Here is a 22,946-nt window from a genome sequence, read left to right as displayed (position 1 = left end):
TTTGGATGGGGGAAAATACACAGCTGGATTTTCAGGTTACAGAAACTTTTCAATGCCAATGATTCTACAGCACAAAAATCAGTCCTGGCAACTTCATTCCTGAAGCAGCTTCCTTGACTTCAGGACTCTCTGTACCACATAAAGTCAGTCATGAGCTGAAGATGTTGCAAGAACCATCAGCCATGGTTCCACCTCTGCCTGCAGACATGAGTGTCCCATATGGACATGGGGAGGTGGATGCTCCCACCAGTAATACCCCAGTCTCCCAGCAAGCTGATTGATGGGAGCCAAGACCCATTGTGTTCATTCCAAGGTCAGTGGCACATTGGGGGTTTTCAGCTGAAACCATAATCAAGTTTCACTATTACAGAAATTCATCTAATCTCAAAAAATAAGCTGAAAATGTCTCAAGGATGGGCAGTCCCCAAATGGACACATACAGAATAAGCAGTTCCATGAGAAAAATGTCAGCTCAGAGTTGCAAAGCACTTTGGAGAGATGAAAGCAGGTATGTGCCAGAAAAGTGATGATAAGGTTTTCCCAGCATCCATACCACAGCCCTGACAGAAGGATGTGCCAGATATTCCAGCTGTTGTGACATCCACCTGCTCAGAGCAGCTGAGGCTGCCCCATCCCTGGAAGTGGCCAAAGCCAGGCTGGATGGAGTTGGGAGCAAAGTGGGGTAGTGGAAGGTGTCCCTGCCCATGGCTGGAACTGGATGAGATTCCGATCCAAACCATTCTGGAATTCCATGATCCGATGATCTCCAAATGCAAGCCCTCACTCATGTCCAACGTTCGTCTGTGTGATTTTTTTCTGTTCTGATAGGAAGAAACACTGTTTTCACATCTCCAGACAAATTTAGATTAGACTTCAAGTGGAGATAAGGCCCTAATTAATCATAATGGATGGAATTAGGTTTCTACAGTGCTCAAATTCAGCCTTAATTGCGAATTAATGCTCTTATGTGCAGAAATCTTAGGACAACTGTTGTAAACAGCTTCAATCTAGAACTACAAACATGCCCCTGGAAATGTTCTGATTTAGGGATCGAGGTCAGAAATTTAGGGATCCAAATGGAAAACCCTCCCTCAATCTAAGATTTGGAATCAAACCTTTGGTTATCACCCACCCTCATTCATGGATTGTACTCCGAGTTTCCTACAGCCCCTGTCACCGGGAAACGCGACGCTGCTGAGTTCCACAGGGACGCTGGGGATTCATCATCTCATTCCAATGCCAGTTACAAAACAGGCAAAAAACAACACAGCCCTTTCTTCCCTTCACGTGTAAGTGCTAATTCCCACTAGCATAAGAAGCAGCTTCAGGCTAATGGGGATATTGTCACATTCCCACCAACTTTACTCTGTCCTATAAAAGAACCAAACGAACAAAGTTCTGTTTACTTGGATGTAGATTTTGGGGAAAGAGGACATCAGCCACAATATTTCCTGGCACTGCCTTAATGGTCAGTCTCAGTTAACTCCCTGAATCCCACTGGACTTCTGTTTTCCCCGCATGCAAAATGAGGGCAGTAACACCAACCACACCAGGGATATGGTCTGGAAAGGACTCAACAGCAGCCATGAGAGGAGGCAGAGGTGTTGCTATCTCCCAGTTTGCTGCAGACATTTTGCATTAATGCATTCCATGAGTGCTGTGTCAAGAATTCTCTTTTGTGTCACCCGATTATGAAATTCCTTAATGTGCCATTAATATGTATGTTAATTTTGAAGCAACGCATGTGTCCTGTTCTTGTGCAAGCAGTAATGTTTCCAGGGGAACTCCTCCAATAACAGGCACAGATACAGTGTGTGGCTTTTCCAACAAAAATAGCTTTTTTTAAGCTCAATTTTAAAAAAGTTCTTTTTACCCAAGAAAGACATTCTGCCCAGGATCAGCCATCCCTGCCAATTTTAACATGATGCTAATCTAAATAATTCTGCAGGGAATATTTTATGCATCTCCCAAATCTCACCACTACCTGACTCTGATTTGGCTGTGCTGGGATGAAACACCTATTAGATTTGGCATTTCCACATGCAGACAGACAAAATCTTTACACTGATAGTGTTTTCATTAAGCTCTGAAATAGGGGCTGTATCCCACTTAGGATGTTATTAAGCTGTCCAGAGAATTTAGGCAATTATTGGCATTTACTGCTCTCTGATGAAAACACCCAACACTGCTGACCCATCATGGGAATTGGTATGCTCAGCGATGGCGTGAGAGTTCTGAGGGAGCTTTTAAATTCTCAAAAGAGCCTTTAATTCACATTTGGTGAACCTCATATGAAAAACTGTTTCAAATTTAATTTTTTTAAAAATCCTATTTTTCCTCTCTATTGAAGTATTGATGCGTTGCCTATAGCTGTCCCTGTTTCCATCCCAGGAGATCTAAAGGGAAGGAGATCCAAGGGCTTTCATTTTATGTAGAGCTTCTGAAAGATTTGCTTGGACCCTGCATCCCGTTTCACTGCCTTGAAACAGATTTTCTCCAATTAATTAAAAAGTACTTTTAGAAGTCTTTTTCTTCCTTACTTAAAGCCATTCTACCAAAGTTAAAGACTTGACATTAGATGGATGCAATGCTGAATCCATATGGATATAAAAAGGTGAGTTCTGTGTCCACTCTGTGTATTCCAACCACCACGCTCTATCATCACATCCTTTAGACATACAAAATGACAAAGTAGGGGGAAAAGGGCAATTGAAACTGCAGCAAAATCAGAAACAAAATCAGAAAGTTTAAGGCACTTGAATAACTTGCCCCTTCAAATGCATAAAGTTTCAGAATGACAACACATTCCTACTTGTTTCCAATTCAGAAGGAACAAAGTAAGAATCATGAAAGAAAAAGAAAAACCCCGTATGAAAAAATAATTTTATGAGTTGTCTTCTCACACATTAAAAGGAGGCAAGGGAAAGGCAAATTTAAATTATTTTCTCCTCTCTGTGGGTCACCTTTCATTAAATTGCTGAGAATGAAACATACTCCCACCAGGATGTTAACATCTCATTTTCAGTGCTGCTGGGGTGAGAAGCCTGAATAAAAATAAATGGCTTCTCCAATGAGACACATCATCCATCGTCAGCATGTAAAACACAGTCATTAATCACAGCACAACCTGCTTATTATGGGCATTCAAGAACTGGCAATACAAATGCTTATAAAACAGGGGCTCCTTTCACAATTCCCTGCCCTTGTCTCTCAATAGTTTAGAGGATTAACCCTTTTGCAGTGAGGGATAGGCAAACTGGTTTTGCTTAATTCCAAACCAACCTGACATCATGGGTTCAAAAGTTCGACTTGAACTCGCACATTCTCAGGTGCAGTTTGTGCTGAGAGAACAAAGAGCTCAGGGGAGATAAGGGAAGGAAGATAGCAAAAGAGCAAATTGAAGAACCCTACAGGGCATGGACTGAGTGTAAAAATCCAGTAAGAGACAAAGGATGGATAAAAAATGGTGATGAAAGAGTTGAAACTCTTGCAAAGTAATAAACACGGTTTTGTCTTAACACCTATCTTAAGGTGATTTGTGGAGCAGCCTCTTCCTTCCTACAGAATTCCCTCTGCTGGGAAAAAACAACAGGATTTTACTTGGACTTAATTAATACTCATGAAGAACACAGTTAAACATACACAGTCCCGACTGACCATATGACTTTGGGCTTCTCTTGCATTTCTTAGCAAAGGAATTTAAAATGCTAATGTGTAAAGGACCACAATTTTTCTTTAAAAAACGGGCAGGATGAGGAATTCAACTGGCTCCATGTCACATAAGAATTCAAGGACAAAGCCAAATAGGGATGGCCCAAGCACAAAGCGCTGCCTGCAAAGCTCAGCTCTTCCCTGGGCTCTGCAAAACCCAGCTCCACTCAGTTATCCCTGCTGCCTACACAGCATGTCCCAGGCTGCCAAATAAATGAATGCCCAGAAAATGGTCATTTATTTGCAGTCTGATACAATTCCTTTTCTTTTTCTACACACCCAAAACTTCTATTGACTTCAAGGAAAAAATAAGTGGGGACACAAGGAAAATCCAGAGGTCTTGAGAAAAGCAGAATTTGGACATCCATGCAGCAGGCAAAAGTACCTGAGCCCCACTATTTACTGATAGCTGTAACAAGTGAAAACACCTCGATGAAGAAAATTCTTGTGGAGAAAAACTAGACGAGGTGTGTATTTGAATTTTCTCCTGAGGTGTAAACTGGCCCCAGGTTAACCAGAGTTGATAATTTGTCAAACACTTCAGTTTGTCATCAACTGGACAAATATTTCCAGTGTTGGTATCAATTACTGGAGGCAAGTGACCCATGACTGGCTTTGGGGAAAACAAACACTTTGAGAAGACAAATTAATAGTCTACCGTATTTTAAATTACACTAAAGCTACATACCAGGTACTGGAAATGAACACTTAACTTTCTTCTGGGTGGATTTTTCAGTTAATTAACATTGCAGCAATGGGTGGTGGCAGCAATTCCATTATCATTTACTCCATAGTAAGAAATACTCAGTGAATGCTTCATAGGCATGACAGGTTCAGAGAAGAGTGGGATACATCCCAGCAAATCATCAGCAAGGAGTTAAAATCCAAAAATATCTTGAGTTAAAAGAGACTCACAAGGTTCATCAAGTTCAACTCCCAGCCCTGCACAGGGCAAAATCACACCTGAAGTACTCAGAAGTTCTGCAATGCCTCTACTTCCTAGAAGTAGAAGAACTGTCAGGAGTTTTCCCAAGGTATTTCTTCTAAAGGAAAGGTTTTCTTCAACTGAAGAATCCATCTGTGATGAATGAAAGGCTTCTCAGTATCCTTCACTGCCAAACGAATTTTCTATCCTGTAATCTACTGCAGGAAAGCATCACTTTTGTTTTGTGGGTGGAAGCTCAGAGATTAAAACCATGAGCAGGTGAGAGCTTTATTGATGGGTTTGCTTTTCCAAAGGAACCCCCAAAGGTGAGTTTGGTGCTGAGCCAAGGCTTTGCTGAGCAGTGCCTGTGAGGTGGGAACAGCAATGCTCAGGTTTTAAAAAGCTGCCAACTATTTTAATGCATTTTTACAAGCTGTATCATGATTAATTGTGCTAATACTGAAAAGGGAGAAATAAGGCCTGGGTCACAGAAATCAGCTTTTTCAAACATATTAAAGCCAGAGTCACCAGCTGCCATCAAAGTGTCTCGTTGCTCTCCTGGCAGTGGTTTTGCTCTGTGATAGGGAAGAGAAGGAACAGTATTTTTCCTATTTTTCCATGGTTGAGTATGTGCCACAGAAGTCCTGTACTAAGGTTTATCACAGTTCTGTCCTTTTTTCCTGATTAAAACTGTTGGATGAGTATAATTTTTCCCCTTCTTTGAAGGCCAAATTTCTATTTCATAGTTGCCAACTCAGTAGAATGTGACAGTGGGAGCAATTAATCGATCCTGCTATTAATAGAAAGCATGGAAAACAGAAAGGACAAAACAATTACAAAAACTGTGCGAGCACAAAAGAAAAGGAAATTATTTGCCAAACTGAGTTCTCCAGACCAAAGCCCAGTCCGTGGAGCCAAGTACACAGCAGTGAGACACTCCAGCACTCCCATGCCAGCTGGGCATGCAGTCAAATCCATCTTTTCCATTTCCACACATGTCCAGCACCTCCATCCTCCACAAAGAACCTCTCACAGAGCCAAAGCAATGTCATGCCATGAAAACCAGGATCAGGCCCTATCTTTAATTTTAGCACAACCGCTGCAAAGACAGAGACCAATCCAGATCAGTCCCACACCTGCAGACTTGGCATGAGCTGGGAGATCATCTGTGCAGCGCTGAATTTAGCTCACCCAGAGATGGGAATGATCCCAGTGCACAGACATTCCCTGCTGTCTGCACAGCTTGCCTTAACCCAAGGTTTTGATGGGGTGACACCTGGGATGTGGAGCTCTGACCTCCAAAGACAGGCAGACAAATGCAAGCCAGGAAACCTTACACCTGCAACTCAGAGCTGCTCCCTCTGCTGGAAAAATGCACAAGGAAGAAAATTTCAGCTGATAAATGAAAAGAATCAATCCTGAATGTATTAAAAATACATAAGTTGACTTAAAGGAACCATGTGAATTACAATTTAAAAGATAATAATGATTTAAAAGATAATCTGCCCAATTTTGTGAAAACACTGCCATACTTGAACTCATTTCTAAATCCTCCATTTTATCATGTAGATTATTTCTTTTTAAATAATATTTTGGATGCTGTAATTTGTTCAGCTGAGAAACAGATTAATACCCATAACCATTCCAGCTTTGGAATTTGGGATCAGCTCATGTAAAAGTTTCATTAATTTATGAGCTTACACAAGTAAACTCTCAAAATCTTGACAATTAGATGAAACAGCAGTGGGATTTCTACAATCTCCTTTCAGTCTTCTTTGCTGCCTCTTCTGATGCAATCACTTCAGCAGCAAGTCTGTGATGGACAAATTCATTTACAGCACCAATGGCTGGGACATCTCTTCACAACAGACAGGTGCTCTGGGGATTAGGCAGCAGCCAAAGAGATCTCTGTCTCAGTCACAAGAAAAAGGCTTTTAATAGGGCTGTACAAATAAAATAAAATCAGTCGGGTTTTCATAAATGCTTTTGTTTTAATGTAATTTAAGTGCTAAACTACCTTACAGTAATGTGCTTTCAAATGTTTACAGTTAAGGCATAATTGAATTTGACTCATTCTGGCCCTGATCCAGCTACGATTTAATTGACTTCAGTGGGAGTTGGACTGGGCTCTAAGTAATTTTAACTAAAGTAATCCATCAATTGTTCCTCACCCACTTCATCAAACTCCTTCCTATCATTTATGATTGCTCTGTAATTTATTGCAACAAGGTGAAACCAACACTTTTAACTTCTGGCACGGCTTCCTGACCCTCAGTGGAGAATTTCACCATATGCAGCCACCTAAACCAGGCCTGTTTGAGGAAAGCCGAGAGCTCAATACAGCTGAGTCCCAAACCTCCTGGTACTATCCACAGAAACCTCCAAATATCAGCTCCTCCATGGCTTAGTCACCACAGGAACAAAATAAACTGCTAGCAAAGCTGTCAAGAGGAGGCTTGGAACAAACAGGCAGAAGGGTGAAGTGAATTGCTTTCACAAACACTCACAAATTTTTTTTTGGCCAAAAAAATCCCATTTGCTTCAGTCTTCTCATCATTTTTTTTCTATCAATGATTACATTACTGTTTTCTATTTCTTTTAGTATTTTTCCTCTTTGAGCCACAGGATGAAACACCATCCAGAGCACTAGGCCTTCGATAAGGCATATCATGTTATGTGCAACATACACAATAAAGTACCACTACTGATAATTTCATTTCAAAGATGACAGGTTAATCCGTCATAGAATGCCATGTTTAAGTAACCATAAACATATAATGCACATTTCTCTATCTTCTAAAAGAAAAGGACATGTTTTTATTAAGGCTTCAATCCTTCTGTTCTTACACAACTCAGCTCTGGTTTTTAATGGATCAACATAGGCAGCTCTACGTTGGATGTGGCAAAAGGCACCCGCACACTCAAAGGAACTTGTTGCTTCAACATTAATTCTCAAGATGTCTATTAAAATTAAATTCAGATGAAATTCAATCCCTGTAAGGTGAAATAAATCCCAGTCCGGAAAAATAAACCAAAACAAACAACTCACTGGTAGGAAACACAGCCATTAACTTCTCTGTGACTTGCAAAATAATAATTAAAAGAAATATCCAAAGGCAAATGGTGGCCAAGTATTTAAAGATGACTGACTGATTACACGGAAAACTCTCTTATTCTGATGAAAATCCAAAAAATTAATAGTAAGGTTATCCAAAATATAAATACAAGCCAAATATAAATACTTCCAACTCAACCCCTTCTCTGCAAGTCGTCCCGTTGAAGTCAGACAATGAACTACATGAATAGAAACCACTGGCATGTAAAAAAATTAACAAGATAAGACCTGAACATACACATCCAAACACATTAGGGTCACTGAAAGGCTGTTGCTAGGAGAAGACCATATATTTGCAAATTTTCTGTTATTGCATCTCCAAAGGGAATTGTAATGTTGATGCATGGGAAGTTCTGGAAAACTGTTTTTTTCCTTTCATTAAAAAAAAAAAAAAAAAAAAAAAAAAAAAAAGTTGTGATTTTTTGAAAGAGAGAAAATGAAAAAAAAAATTTGTCTCTTCTTTCAGGTTCCGTGTCTTAGACAGAGCTTAAGTATTCTGGATGTGCTACCTGCAGTCCAAAGATTTTGAATATGAGTACAGAGGTCCATATTCAGAAAGATGGGGGTTTTTTAAGGACTGTTCTTCATCTTTCTCTTCAGTTACATAAATGGATCTCACCTGAGATACCTGCAGCTCGTATCAGGGTGTTGCTCTGAGCTGTGTTCTGGCCAAGAATTTCCTCTCATGCATGTAAAGGTGCATGAGAAGAAAAGGGAAAATACTGGAAAATTGAAAATATTACATATTACTGTCTTAGCCAGGTCCTAATACCTAACCTCTGTATTTTTAAAGATGTCATTAAAATGTAGCTTTGGGAATGCTGGGCTAGAAATCTCTCAGCTAAATTCTCCCACAATCCTGGGAACCCAAGAAATAATGGATAACACCAGACTTCTACTGCTCAGCTCCCATTAGCTTGTCCTTGTGATCCTATTCTATCACAGACTTTACACAAATACAAGTGAGATCAAAAAATAGGTCCCAAATTTTCCAAGGAAGTGTTGCTTCCTAGCAAGTGAAGCTTTTGAAAATGTTCTGGGTTCTGCAATATAGCTGGAGCAATTCTTACATAGGAATGACTGAAAAAGTTTGGTTTTAACTTTCTCTCCTTGAAAAATAAATAAAATTTTGCAATACTGAAAGTAACTTCATTGTTTTGCCAAATGTCTCATAAAAAGAAAAGTGTTATAAAGTTTTGCTTCAACCTTTAGAAGTATTTTATTCCTGATCGAGTATTTTCTCTGATCTGACCTTACACATACACCTACTTTTTAAACCTCTCCATTGTCAAGCTAAATTTATAACATTTTCTTTGTTCTGAACTGAAAAGGACACATAAAGATTATTTCTTCAATCTACCAATAATCCAAAAGATCAATTTTTCTGACTTCTCCTATTTTCACTTGGATATGATGAGATTTTGTACATAGCCTGCAAATGCAAACCCAGGTTTCCAGTGGTTCCAAGCAGGGCTGCAGTAACTTCTAACACTGGACAGCTTACCAAGGGCTGAGCAGAAGAAACAGATCATCAGAATCAAGTAATTAAATCCTCTGAGCAATCAGAGCAGAACCTTTCTCCAGCCCAGCAGTTTTTTTAGAAAAAACTTACGCCACTGTATTGAGCAAGTGCCTCCAGAGCTCAGTTCCTGACTCAACCATCAGTTCTGGCTCTGCCATCCATTGCATTCCATGCAAATGTGCCTTCCCCACAGGCCTGCACCGAAGGCATGGAAGTGACTTTGCACTGGAAAGGCACAAATTTTGTTCCATCACCCAAACCTGCTCACAACATCCCTATCAGCAGAAAATCCATCCTGGAGGTGGATCAACGCCCCAATCCATACATTGCCAGAGCTGTGATCTGGAGAGCTGTCCGTCACTGCACCCAGATGGCAGAGAAATGTACTGCTCAACACAACAGGAGAAAAATTACAAAGTCTCCTTAGTTACTGCCCTGCTCTTCTCCCCGAGCCTGGTGGAGTGACAGGAGCTCCACACAACACATCAGCTCCAAACAGTCTCGGCTCCTTTTCCTCACCTTCCCCAGGGAGGATTTTTGCCCCTGTTCATGCCCAGCTTGTCCTGCAGGCAGCAATGCTGAGCATCATTGGTTCTACAGGATGAGATGGTCTTTTCCTGCATTCTACAGAAGCAAGTTAAATAAAAGTCCTCAAAATAATTATGGCACTCAGTCTGCACGGTGCAGTCTCCATCAGCAGTGGCCAAATTGAGGACACTTAATGAAAGTGCTACATTTAAACTTAACTCACTGTGCAGATGGATTTAAACTGTGCTTCAGTGCCAGCTGTGAGGCTTTAGAAAATGAGGCGTAGGTGTCAATTTTCCCAGTGGAATCCCAGATTCATTAATGCCTCCTATTATAGCATTCCTCCACAATGCTTATTCATGCCCAACCACAACCACAATGCTGATTACTTGCCACAATAGGTTTTATTGCAATCACTGGGGTGTGATCTTCTGGTTTGTTCACTGTAGTTGTGCACTCATGAAATCCTTTTATTCGCTATTAACAGTACCGAGATAAGAAAGCAAAAGTCAGTCTTTTTTTACAGATATTTTAATATCTAGCACTGAAATTTCTTTAGAGACAGATTTCTCTGCTCAGTCCTGAGATCTGCTTTCAAATCCAGATTTGAATCTGGGTTTCCTTCTGAAATGCCACATCTAGTACTGCATATAATCCAACAGAAAAAAATAACAGGCATTTCTCCAAGTATCCATTTATCATCACCCAGCTCATTATTATTATCCCCCATACGCCACTTTTGGGTATTTCTGAACTAGATTTTCTGCTAAAGACATCAAAACACTTTAAACCCAAGATGGTCACCCTGAAAAACACTAGGCTCCTTAAAATTAACAGCTGTGTCCAGTCTACAGCACTTAGAGAGGAATCCACTTTCAGTTCCTAGGTTTGTTTCATTTACCTCAGTTGAAAAAGTGCTCTTCATCTACAGAGAGGCTTTCCCTTGTAGGGTTGTAATAGACAGGGAATTTTGGATAATTTGAGAAAACTCCGACTTTCCCAATGTTGCAGCTGAATAAATCCTGCTACAGGAGCAGGGACACAGTCCTGACAGGAAATCCTGACTTTTCTGCGTTTTCAGAGGAATGCTCAGAGACAGCAGCGTAACTGTGACTGCATCTTCTGCCATTTCTAGGCAGAAATGTTATCTCTGAACTATCTTATATCTATTAAAAATACTCAATAGCTTCACAAAAACTGGATCAAAGACATCTATAGAGGAAGCACTTTGTATTTCTCAGGATTAATAGAATTCCTTTCTGATTTTGCCTTTACTTTTTGCTACTCAATATAGAATTTTATTGATTTTTGTAAGCTAAACCAAATAAATACAGGTAGTTTTCAAAGTATCTTTTTTTTATTATTCATATGTTTTTACAAATAATCAGCAAAAATCCCAAACAGTCTTGGCAGCAACGCAGATTTCCAGAGAGAGGCATTTTCAGCTTTGCAATTTAGGCTGGCACCTCTTGTATAAACACATTTTGGCCTGCTTCCCTCAACATTTTGGGACACAGGTTTTTCATGGGCTCAGGAGCCATTTAAGACATGTAGATCTCCTGAGCACTCACTGCACACAGCCAGAAGGAAAACTCTTTCTGAGACCGCGCGCTCTTGCCTGGGACGCCGCGGCTTTCCCGGCAGAGTCCCGGGGATGGCAATCCAAGCCCTGTGCAGATGCCAGGCTCGGGGAACGTGGGACGAGGCCAAGGGAGCCTGGCAGGAGGTGCCCACCACCCCACATCAGCTTTATTCAACGGGATTTACCCAGCTATCATGTTCCAGGCTGGGAGCACGATGACTGGACGGCATTTCATTTCTCCCCACGCTGGAACACACGCGCAACATGGATTCCCTTTTCCTTTCCCCAGTGTTTTGCTTTCCCCCAGGAATTCCATAACAAAATCTGTTCAATGTAAAGGAAAAGATTCAGCAGGTATTTGAGCAACAGAAATGGCTTCCACCCCAATTTTAAGTTACTTTCCACAGCAAAATCAAGCCTTGCCTGTATCATGGCCTTTTAAAAGATAATCAGAAGGAATCTTTTGTTGTGAGTTTGCACATAAAAACTGAGCTATTTCAATTCACAATAAATCTACTTTCTCACCATGGTTTCCTAAAAAGGCTGAGGAGATGGGGTGAGGACCAGAAGAACGAAACCTCATAGTTTGTCTCCAAAACAATGATTCCCCAAAGGCCCCAGCGGCTGCAGGTACCACTGAATTTAATCAAGAAAACATCATTTATATGAGGAAAACGACAGTTCAAAAGACCCCTTTGGAATAACCAGCTTCAAAGTTCATCCTAAGATAAAACAACAGAGGACAGACATGGAACTGGAAGAGAAGAATTCAAGATTTGAACAATTCTATATTAGACACTTGCATACATTAAAATCCCAAGCACACAAATCCTGAATGTTTTAAAGTTAAAAAAAAAAAACCAACAAACCCAAACAAACCAAAAAATCTGATCACCAAACTAAAAATCCCAACAATTATTTCAAAAGAGAGAGTAATAATAATTATTAATGTTCTTTACAGGAAACTTTTTGCACAGAGCAGCAAGAAGAGAAAAAAATTTTCAAAAAAGCAATAAAACAAGAGGAGGAACTTAAGATTGCATGCGCTTCTGAAGTTACGGCGCTTTTAAATATACATATAACAGTAGAATCCTCTTCAGCAAAACTCCCCTAAAACATGGGTGAATATTTTATATCTTATATCTTTATATCCATTCTCTCATAAAATAAACAGAGCCACACTGATCCAAGGTATATTTTTACCTTGCAAGGTGTTGTTCTGGTATAGCAATTAAAGAGAAATCAGCACAGCCCTACCTGAGACATGGACTAGTAAAAAACCTTGGCATAGACATAAATTACTCTGCTGCTCATTAGGATTTAAATTATAAACCACTAAGATACATTCAAATTTGAGGGTTTTTTAATGAGCTGGAATGGGGCCTGGTACAAATGAATACACATCACAGATAATTAACAATTTGTATTACCAACTTTGCTGAAATAACTGAACTCTGCAATTGAAAACAACGTGATTCTTTCTAATCCAGCCACCTCAATTCATTTGGAGAGTTTAAAAAGGCCATCCAAGACCGATATTACTGATTACCCACACAGAATGTCACAAATTCCACTAAGACCAGGGATTGCACACTACTCTTCTCCACGCCCCAGCCTAGTTTTCATTTTCAAACTATTTCAGTTTCTTTGATAAATAAGTAGCTTTTCTAATTTGGCCTTGCAACCCTGCACACTGACAGTGTCCTTTGATTGTTTACCATGCCCAAAACTACCAATAAGGCAATTAGATTCTAAATCTATCACTAAACCAACATAATACAAATAGAGGAAACAAATTAGAATTGGAGTAGGCATGCCTACAAATATTTTTAATTGAAAAATTAAATTCTAAATGCAATTTGGAAATTGATTCCTATAGGACTCTGCTCAGTGAAAAAGCAACCGTCAGCAATCACCGTAACAAACCAAGCATATGAACAGTATATCATTACTTATACAAATTAATCAATGGTGACATAATACGAAAAGCCAATAAAAATATAAGTATCATGAAACAAGCGAAATATTATTTTCACTCAGCCATCACAGCCCAAAAAGTCTTAAAGCAAAGTGGCATTAATCACCATCTGAAAATATTTCTAGTCTTTAAAATTTTAATCATAATGGCTCTGAAGCCAGACTAGCATTTTGGTACTGATTTGGTACAGATTTGGTACTGGTTTAGCCTTGTTTTTTGGCTCAATAAACAAAAATACATGTTCATATACCAAATTTTAAACTAATGATGGAACATTTTCACAGGGAATTGCAGTTTTCTTTAAAAAAAAAATAAATTTGAAGCTCCCTTCAATGTGAATCTCGCCGGCGACATTGCATTAGACCAGCGACATTGCATTAGCTTTGCGTTACACCTCACAAATGCTCCTCACAACTAAAATGTCCATCTTCGGCCTCAAGATTCACCAGAAGAGTCCCAAATGCTTCTTCCACCACCTTCTGCCTCTACTTGACAAATCTGTTTTGTTCCAATTCAGATGCACTCAGTTAAATATTCAGCAATTCATTAGAGCCAAAAGGAAAAACTCTTTTCCATTGGGCTAGCAAAGTTTTCTGATCTCTCTTCGCTTAACTGGGGATGTGGTTGAACACACACACTGCACAAGTACAACATCTTATGTCTTTCAGCTCCAAATAAATTATAAAGGCATATCAGCCTTCTCCGACTTCACCCAAGATGAAAGAAATATTAGCTCTTTAGCCCATGAAAACATCTCAAACCCTGACTCCTGCCTTGAGAAAAGCCACCAAGGAGATGTTCAGCTGGAGTAACTCATTACTCATCACTCCATCAGTTTCAAACACTCCCAAGTCCAAGCTATGATGGTACAGTAACAAATCTCTGTGGTTTAGGTTAAGACGCATTTTCTTAGATCATGAAGAGACTAAGTGCTCCCTCCCTTCCTGATTAACTCTGGAGGCAAAGGAAACTCAGGCAGTAAGTTAAATGCCATACAGTATTTCTATAGTGCTATATTTCTGTTTATTTTCACTCTGTGTATGTGTCTTTGTGGGTTTGGTTTTTTACTTTATTTTAGTTTAGTTACAGATTTATACTGGGCACTTTTCAAATTCTTTCACATTTAGATATCTTTTTCGCATTTAGATATCATTTCTTAGCCAATAGTTTCCTTTCATAAAAAAAATTCCCATTGCCTCATACACATAAGACTTGAATTATGCCTATACACCTTAGAATCTGACAGTTTGGAATTGTGGACTTGATAGTAGTTTCCCCTGTGATTTTAATTCCACAAGCAAATCTCTCTATGTGCTTCACAAATGCTGCAATTCCATACAGCTTAGTCCAACAGAAGCAGATATTCACAACCCGGACTGACATAGGGACAGGCCAGAGCTTGGGCTAGAAACACAACCTTGAGGGCAACTTCATTAAAGATTCCAGGCACAAAGGGAAATAAGTCTTTAATTGAAGAGTAACCACAAGAGACTCACTAGCATCACTCTCAATCCACTGCTGAATCATACGAGGATTATTAATGATTATTTACTGAATATACATCACCCTTGCAAAGACAATGCTTGCTACACTTGACCCAGAAGTATGTATTTTAAAAATTTCCCTTTTTTTTTTTTTTCCATGGGGGGTGGTGGGAGTCACACCAGCTGCTAGGAAGCACCTCACCCATCCAAAATCCCGAGGATCTATTAGATGACATTCAGACCATAATTCTTATGCTGAGGTAATTGTACATGCTTCTGGACACTGATAATATCGAGGTTAATATTCCTTTCGGATATTAAAGGAACTTTCTTTTTTAATTCTTCCTCTTTCTGTACAGAAAGAGAGAAAAGCCAAGAGGCTTGGTGTCGTTACCCTGGTGGATTGAGGTCTGCAGGCAGAATCAGGCGCTCCGTGCGTCACTGCCACACACCAAACCCCTTCAGGACGTTTTGGCCGAGCACGGAATTTCACTACGCAGTAGTGAGGGATCAGCTCTCAAAAATTCCCTTGTCAGCAATATCTTGATTAACAACTAGTTCTTATATACAATATGTCAGCAATTAGTTAGGGAAGGCAAGGGATGTCATGCACAAATCGGCTGGAAGAAATAAATGTTGACGGAGGATCAAATTGTCCATGCAACTTCTTCCCAAAAGCTGGTCATCATGGGTCTTAATTCTGATCCAGCCTCCTAATCCCTTCTGGATCTTTAATAACTAGTATTTACAAAATAAATATTGAGGTTGAAGGAAGACTTATGCTTGGAGCAAGGATTTACTCTACTTGTCAAACTCTTATGGTACGCTAACAGCAAGTTTTCTATCAGCACAGCTCTGCTAAGAGCTGAAAAGATCCTTCTTATTTATATTCAGCAATAAAAAAATCTCAAACTAAACCAGCAAACCTAAGCCAAAGGACAGGCATTGAGGTTTTAAACACAACCTAATACAAGGGCAAAATGAACATTTCCAGCAAAGAGAAAGAGGAAAAATGTAATTCTATGACCTTGAAATAGGTATTATTTTTATTGGTAATTAGTCCTTTACAAATATTTTTCAATATATAAGATTTTTGAAGAATGAATTTTTAAGTTGCAGTTTCATCACCTCATTTCTCTTGACACATTATGTGTCACCATTGGAAGTATGGCCTTATGGGAAGAACAGAAATCTGGAAAACTGCCTGCTTCACCAGAAAAAGGGATGTTTAAAAATATTTTTTAAAAATCTGGAATGCATTCTAAAAATACTGGTTTTACTTTTAATGTGGATTTTTAAATGACCACATTAGACTAGTCCGCTTGTGAAATTTTATAATGCTCATGGTCAAGACCCGATTGCTCATTGTGCTGCCTGTGCAAGGCAGAGCCGTTTGTGAGTATTTATTTGTGGCGTCGGCAAAATCTTTACAAGTATTTTCCCATCTTTGCTGTTAAGAAATAACCTATGTTCTTTCAAAGAAAAAGAAAATTTAGGGTAGAAAAACTGTGCTTCTATGGATTTTTTTTCCTTTTCAGAATATTTCTATTAATTTCTTTGTACTCACACAGACATATAAAAAAACACTGGAGGTTTCAACGTGCATAAGATGAAGGACGATTTCTACAGGACTCATTAGCACTGATATATTGGCCCCAATGCACACCCCGGATTGGGCTGAACCCCACCAATACACACTGAGAGTAACTAAAAAGCGATAACAACTAACTGATAGCTGATAGTTACTGATAGTAACTAACAACGATCCCAGAGCTGGCAAACCCGGGGAGCGGGGATGGAGTGTGGAAGCCGGGTTCCGTTCCGGCAGGGTTTGGGGGCCGCGGTGGGAGATGCAGGAGGCGCTCGCTGCGAGCCGCGGCTCCGCGCCCGCCGCATCCCCGCCGCCGTCACGCTTACCGGCGCAGGAGTGCAGCGGCTTGGGCCGGACCAGGAGCGACGGGCACACGGAGTACAGGGAAAGTTTCTCGAAGTAGTCGCAGGTCTCCTTGGAGAGGATCTCGTCGATCATGAAGGTCTTGTAGCGCCTCCTGCCTGCCTTGGGCCGGCCGGCCGCGGGCGGCCGCGCCGGGGGCTGCGGGCCGGGCTGAGGCTGGGGCTGACCGTGCATGGCGGGACCCCTGCGGGGCGGCCAGAGCCGCGCCCGACTCGCATGGGCGCCCGGCTCGCCGAGCCTGTCCCCGAGCCTGTCCCCGAGCCTGTCCCCGAGCCTGTCCCCGAGCCTGTCCCCGAGCCTGTCCCCGCTGTGGCCACGCTGTCCCCGCCGCTCGGGCCGCGCTGCGCGGCGCCGGCTCCCCGCTATATAAAGCCGCCGATAAGCATCTCTCCCATCGCTCCGCGGCCTTTTTAGGAGGCTCGGGCTGTCAATCAGGGCGCCCGCTGCTCCCCGCCAGCACCATTGTTACCCTGCGCCGCGCTGGGAGGATCCGCCGCTCCTCTCCCCTCCCTGCTCGCTATTTTAAGATACTGGGGTGTGTGGCTTTTTTTTTTCCTCCGTTTTTCTTTTTTTCTTTTTTTTTTTTTTTCTTTTCTTTTTTTCTTCTCCCCCTCCTCCTCTTCTCTGGATTGTAATTATCTGCAGAAGTTAAAACGCGGGCTGCCGGAGGAGAGTGCCGCGTCCCCGGCCGCGACAGCTTTCCCCGACCGGCGTCAAACCTATTCCCGAGCCGCCGGGTGCTGGAGAGTGGCAGACGGGAAAAAACCCTGTTTATAGGTGCCTAGCCTAGGAGCACTGTGTAGCAGTTATTTTTCTCTGGAGCGGCGTTACTTGGACCCCACGTCTGAGATTATTTTCTGGCGGATCCCTGCTTAGTTCAGCTGGAATTTTGCAAAGCTGAGCTTTCAGCCCCTTCTGCTGAGGGGTGCTGCGGTTTCCGCACTGGAAGTTTTCCTACCAGGCTGTGGGCTGAATTTTGTTTCTCATCTCCGTGGCCTGCGAGAGGAATCACCAGGACACCCTACTTACAGAAAGGTGTATCAGGAGGAATCCTCTGGATTAACTGGTTGCTGCAAGTTTTGCAGAATGCCCAGCCAGCTCACTAACTTTAAATGGGTAAAGAGAGGCTCATTAGGGTGATTTACCACCCTCTAAAAAATATTACTTGCAGGTTTCGCACAAGGATTTAAATATAATATGCAAAAGGTTATCAGACATTCTTCGGTTCTCATGCTTTGGCAATCCAAATGACAGCAAACTTATTTTAATAACAGAAAACTCAATCTGTTTTTGCAAAAGGCAACAACCATTTCAAACTCTCATCAATAATTCGAAGAACCACTTTTATTTTTTCAACTGTTTTTTTTTTAAATCCTTCAAAATACTGTAAACTATCTTTAACCTCTTTTGTAAAAGCACTACTTCTTTTTTCAATTCAAAGTTTCATTTAACTTCAGCAATACAGTTGTTCATTTATAGAGACTCAAAATCAAAATAAGACGCTTGCATTGTCCACACACTGAACTGGAAGGCAGATGCAAGAATACATCGGACTTTTGATACAGCCATTGAAATTTTTTTCTTAAAACCTCATTACATTTTTTTTTTTTAATATAACACAGCAAATTATAATGAAACAAATGTAAAGCAAAGTGTTTTGCTAATTTTAAACCATTGGGATGACATTCTCGTTTAAAATAAATTGTTTGGAAATGGTTTTATTTCTATTTAGTTACAGAAACTAAAGTGATCTGCCGATGAGGAATTTCCCTAGAACGATAACAACTTAGAAGTTCAAGAACTTCTCACCTCCACGACATTATAACTCTTTTTAATTTACTTAAACTGTTGCTTTAATTCCTAAACAAACTATGGCTATTTAAGCAGATGGACTGATTTTGTTATGACTGTATTTTTATGAGTACTCACCTCTTCATTCAGACACACACCACTTCAGGACCATATTTAATTCCTCTTTTTCAGACACTTTCTTTTTTTTTTTTTTAGGAAACAAAGTAAGTACCAGCAACATTTACTTCAGCAGTTAGTACTTGCTGATAATTATTACATAGGATATTTTGGAAGCAACACTGAGCAAGCCACTGATTTAAGCCCCAAAGCAGCAGCAAATGGCATTTTACTACTTATGTTTCCTCAGGGTCCGGCCAGGAGCTGCAGCCCACCCTACCCCCACTTCAAATTTATCCTGCTTTTCTTGACTTTGAAAAACCTGATACAGCAGAGGAATGTTTCCTGAAGAGTATTTCAGGAGCTTGACTAGATCCAGCCCAGAAATCAAGAGGGGAAGCAAACCGTGGGCTTCCCAAGCTCATGGGACAAGAGACTCTGCTTGTCTTTAACTGTTTCTTTCTCACATCTGAAGGGCTGAATACCCAGACGTGTGTGGCTGGCACCTCTCTCCATACTCTAGAAATGTGATGCCCTCACCTGAGCCCAAGCAGATGAACTGGCAGGTGGTTTAGCCCACACTAACCCATCTCTAGACACTTAATTTCTTTTTATTAATGGTTTTTTAAAAGTAAGTGGCCAGAGCAATACGGTGGGTTATGTCAGATGAAACACACACTGTCTGTCAATCAAAAAGGGGGTGCTTTGGTCAGGAATAACCAGGGGTTTTGTTTCCAAAATTAATGAAGTGGCTGGAATAGCAAACATCTGCCAAGGGGACTCAAACCCCAAGCAGCTGTTGGAGCCCCAGGACTCTTCCCGTGTGGGACAGCCTTGCTGATAATGCTTCTCCCTGAGCTTTCTCTTGTGGCTGGGAGCTGGGACCGGCCGGGAGGCTGGGAAGGGAAGGCGAATTCGGGAGGGTTTGGAGGGCAGCAGATTTGACACAGTCTGTGTCCGCCAGGCTGGCACCTGCACCCGCAAAGGGCAGCTGGGCAGCCAGGGACCAGGATTTCTGCCCTTTTCCAAAAGGGAATTAATCCAAGGGACACAATTCTCCATTTTACTGAGTAAAGCATTTTTGAAATCAGAATTGAGGAAAATAGAACTGCTGTGAGTCTGTCAGTCAGTAACAAGTAATTTCTAAGGAAAAGCAGGGAGATCAGCCCAGCACCAGAGGGCTGGAAATAGATTGTCCATGAGGGCAATTGTGTTCAGTCAGAAGAGATATGGAAGCACTCTCTTTACACTTGGGTTTCTGAAGACAACTAGTTTTAATTTGGAGTCAATTTGTGCTACCAGGCCTTTTGTGTGCAGTGCCAGAGCCCCCAATGTGTAGCGCCCCTTGGGAAAAAGATTAAGCACCTTTGAGTTGACTTGTTAGTCCCAGCGCAAACATTACCCTGAGAGACAGTGATTAGGGGAAGAGGAATTAAGTTGCTGCTGTATTGCTAAATTTGTGATTTAGGTAGTACCCAAGTGGCTCTGCTTAGGGCAGAGTCAGCTGGTTGTGATCACTTTGCTGCTGCATTTGTACATTGCCGAGCACACTAGAATTGTTTGCCCGAAGAGAAGAATTCTATCTGTTGGGTTTTCAGCTTCCAGTTTCCACAAGAATTTAAAATGCAAATCTATTTTGACAGAATGGGCAGGATGAATTAAAGTGCTAAAGTCTGAAAGTGCCTTGGCTCTTAGTCTGAATTCCTGTTTCTATATCAAAAGGGCAAAGATACCTTTCACAAGCCCCTGGCATTACCATTTTTAATCACTAGAAAGTCCCTTTTTCAGTGAAATGCTATCACCTTTGAAAACAGATCTGTACAGACATAACCAATCCTGCTAAACACCAACACGCTAATCTCAAGTGTATGCCTTTTTCAGCATGATATTGGGCTTGACACTTGATCCAGTATAGAAAAATCAAATATGTGGCTAGAAAGAGGAAGGTACAATATGGGCCAGTGCTTTGCTCCAGGGAATCCAGAGGCTTTGTCCTCTCAGCATGAAGGTCTCAGTGCGTAAAAATCTCTTTGAGTAAAAAGTCTCAGTATCTGCCTGACATAAATAAAGTATAAAGTGAGTTTTTAGTATCTGCCCCATGCCAAAGAAAAGGGCATTGCCCAGGAAGATTTTTTTTTAAGCCACTGAGAGTGTAAGACATAGAACACATGCTCACAGAAGGAAAACCCACCTGATGGGTGGCTAAGTGAGCCCTTCAGTTCTCTGCATTCCCCTGACAGAAATGCTCACTGAGAGAAAGACACCTCTGAGCAGGGCCTTCTCCGCACCTCCTGGAAAGCCTTGCAAAGGCAGAGGAAAGGAGGAAAAGAAATAAAAGTGTTTGTTGATCCTGAACTTCACCTCTCTGCAGATGATAAGATGGTACCTCTGAGCAGCCGAGGAAACAGAAATTGCAGAGCAGTGACTGCACAAGCTCACACACCCCCATCACCTTTAGGGGGGCTCTTTGCTCCCAGCTTATCTTTACAACCAAATTTCACTCCTGGCCTAAGTGACTATGGAATATGACTGCTCCAAGTACAGCAGTCTCATTAGAATTTTTTTTTCAGTTGCCAAAGCTATGGAGCCTGTCTCAAATCCTCAATTACATTATTTTCCCTGTCACCTTAAATCTGTCTGCAGCCTCTTTGAGTGTCATCAGGCCTCACTCTGAGTCAAACTGATTCCCCTCTTACTCCCTATCCCCCCACTGTGATGCTGCAGCATTTGTGTGGTTACAAACCATTCCTGGCTCCAGTTTTGCCCCTTAATGGATAGCCCTGGGCTTAAGGCAGCAACACTACAAAGGTGTCCTTGACATGCTCAGAATAAACCAAAGCTTGAGTTACTTTCTTCAATAAAATTATACTGAAAGCTGAACTATCTATTGGGACACCTTTGTTTTATTTCCTGCTCCGCCTCAAGCCCTAAACCTAATCTCCCTTGCCTAGAGCCAACTTTGAGTCATCTAGAAATAGAGTATAAGGGTATTCATCATGTGACTGGAGCCACTGGCCAGTCCCCAAATTAGTTAAGATGCTCTGATTTAAAGTAATAGTACAGCTAATAGCCATTTTTATCAGTGCTGATAGTGGGCTTAGAACACACAAGCCGTAAAGTTCATGGCACATTCGCAAAACCTCTTAAAAAGGAGACCTAGATATGGCCTCAGATTTACATGCAGAGAAACTGAGGCAAAGTTTTCCTCTGTTAATGCCTGGGACAGAAGCCAGATCTCACTCACCATCCTGTCCTCTCCAGGCACAGCAGAATCTAAATCCCAGAATTTTCCTCTGTGACCTAATTTTTTCCCCCACAGCACACTGAGGGGCTGTGAGACAATGTGTTAATTTTTTTCCAAGTTTCCTCTTTGCAGGACACACAACACCTGAGCAGCTTCTCCTTCCTACCTATTGCTACCAAAACCCTGCAACCAGACTCTGGCACTGGAGTTGAAGTATTTCCATGAGCTCCCAGGGCATTGCTGTGCCACTACACAGGGCACCAAGGAACTAAACCAGAAGGAATAAGTCACTATGAATCCTGAGACAGACCCTCTGGCAGAACTGAAGGCCTCTAGAGAGGTATTTATGGGGTGTCTCTGATTTTCTGGGGGTTGCACACGCACCACGTACACCAGAGGCTATGCCAAGGAACCGAGCCCATCTTTCAGCAAGTGGGATTTATTTTTCCAGGCTATAGCTAAGAGACTACATTCTGGACTTTTAAACTAGGGCTAAGGAGCTTGGGAGTGGCAACCAGGAATGCAAAGGAACATTCTGTGCCACCTGAGGGTCCAGTTTGGGCAAGACAGAGTAGGCACCTGGTCCCCTACTTGTCATCCCAAATATTCCTGGGACAATAAACAGTGTCTTTCCCCTTTCTCCAATGAATTCCATGCTGCTGTGACAACCCACCCTTAAAAGGAAGGAAGTGTCCAACCATCATCCTCCTCCTACCCACATTGCTGTCCTCTCTGAGATGCCAGTGAAAACAGAGACACCTATTTTAATATGGCCAAGGTAACAACAATCTCATTTAACTCATTTTCCTAGAGGGACTGGAGCCAATTGTGAAGGGAAGTATCTAATCTCATGAGAATGAGTGTTTGGAATTGAAACATCTTTCAAAAAACACCCCCAATTTTTGGCAGGGAAGGCTTTCCAAATCTAACACTACTTCACTCTTTAATCCATGCTGCAGCCTCATTTGGATGAAGATCCACATGTGAATGCTTCA

General features: G+C 41.4%; 1 protein-coding gene across 1 annotated transcript in view; it reads right to left on the bottom strand.

Annotated features, from left to right (window-relative positions):
• Positions 1-16,973, bottom strand: part of BARX2 (BARX homeobox 2) — a 32,913-nt gene extending 15,940 nt beyond the window's left edge. The window contains exon 1 of the mRNA XM_063178458.1: positions 16,763-16,973. Coding sequence (XP_063034528.1) covers positions 16,763-16,973 — 211 coding nt within the window. The remainder of the gene's footprint in view (positions 1-16,762) is intronic.
• Positions 16,974-22,946: the final 5,973 nt, after the last annotated feature.

This window comes from Melospiza melodia, chromosome 29, assembly GCF_035770615.1.
Source record: "Melospiza melodia melodia isolate bMelMel2 chromosome 29, bMelMel2.pri, whole genome shotgun sequence".
Lineage (NCBI taxonomy): Eukaryota > Metazoa > Chordata > Aves > Passeriformes > Passerellidae > Melospiza > Melospiza melodia.
The sequence above is the reverse complement of the archived record's forward strand: the minus strand, read 5'-3'. Positions and strand labels throughout refer to the sequence as shown.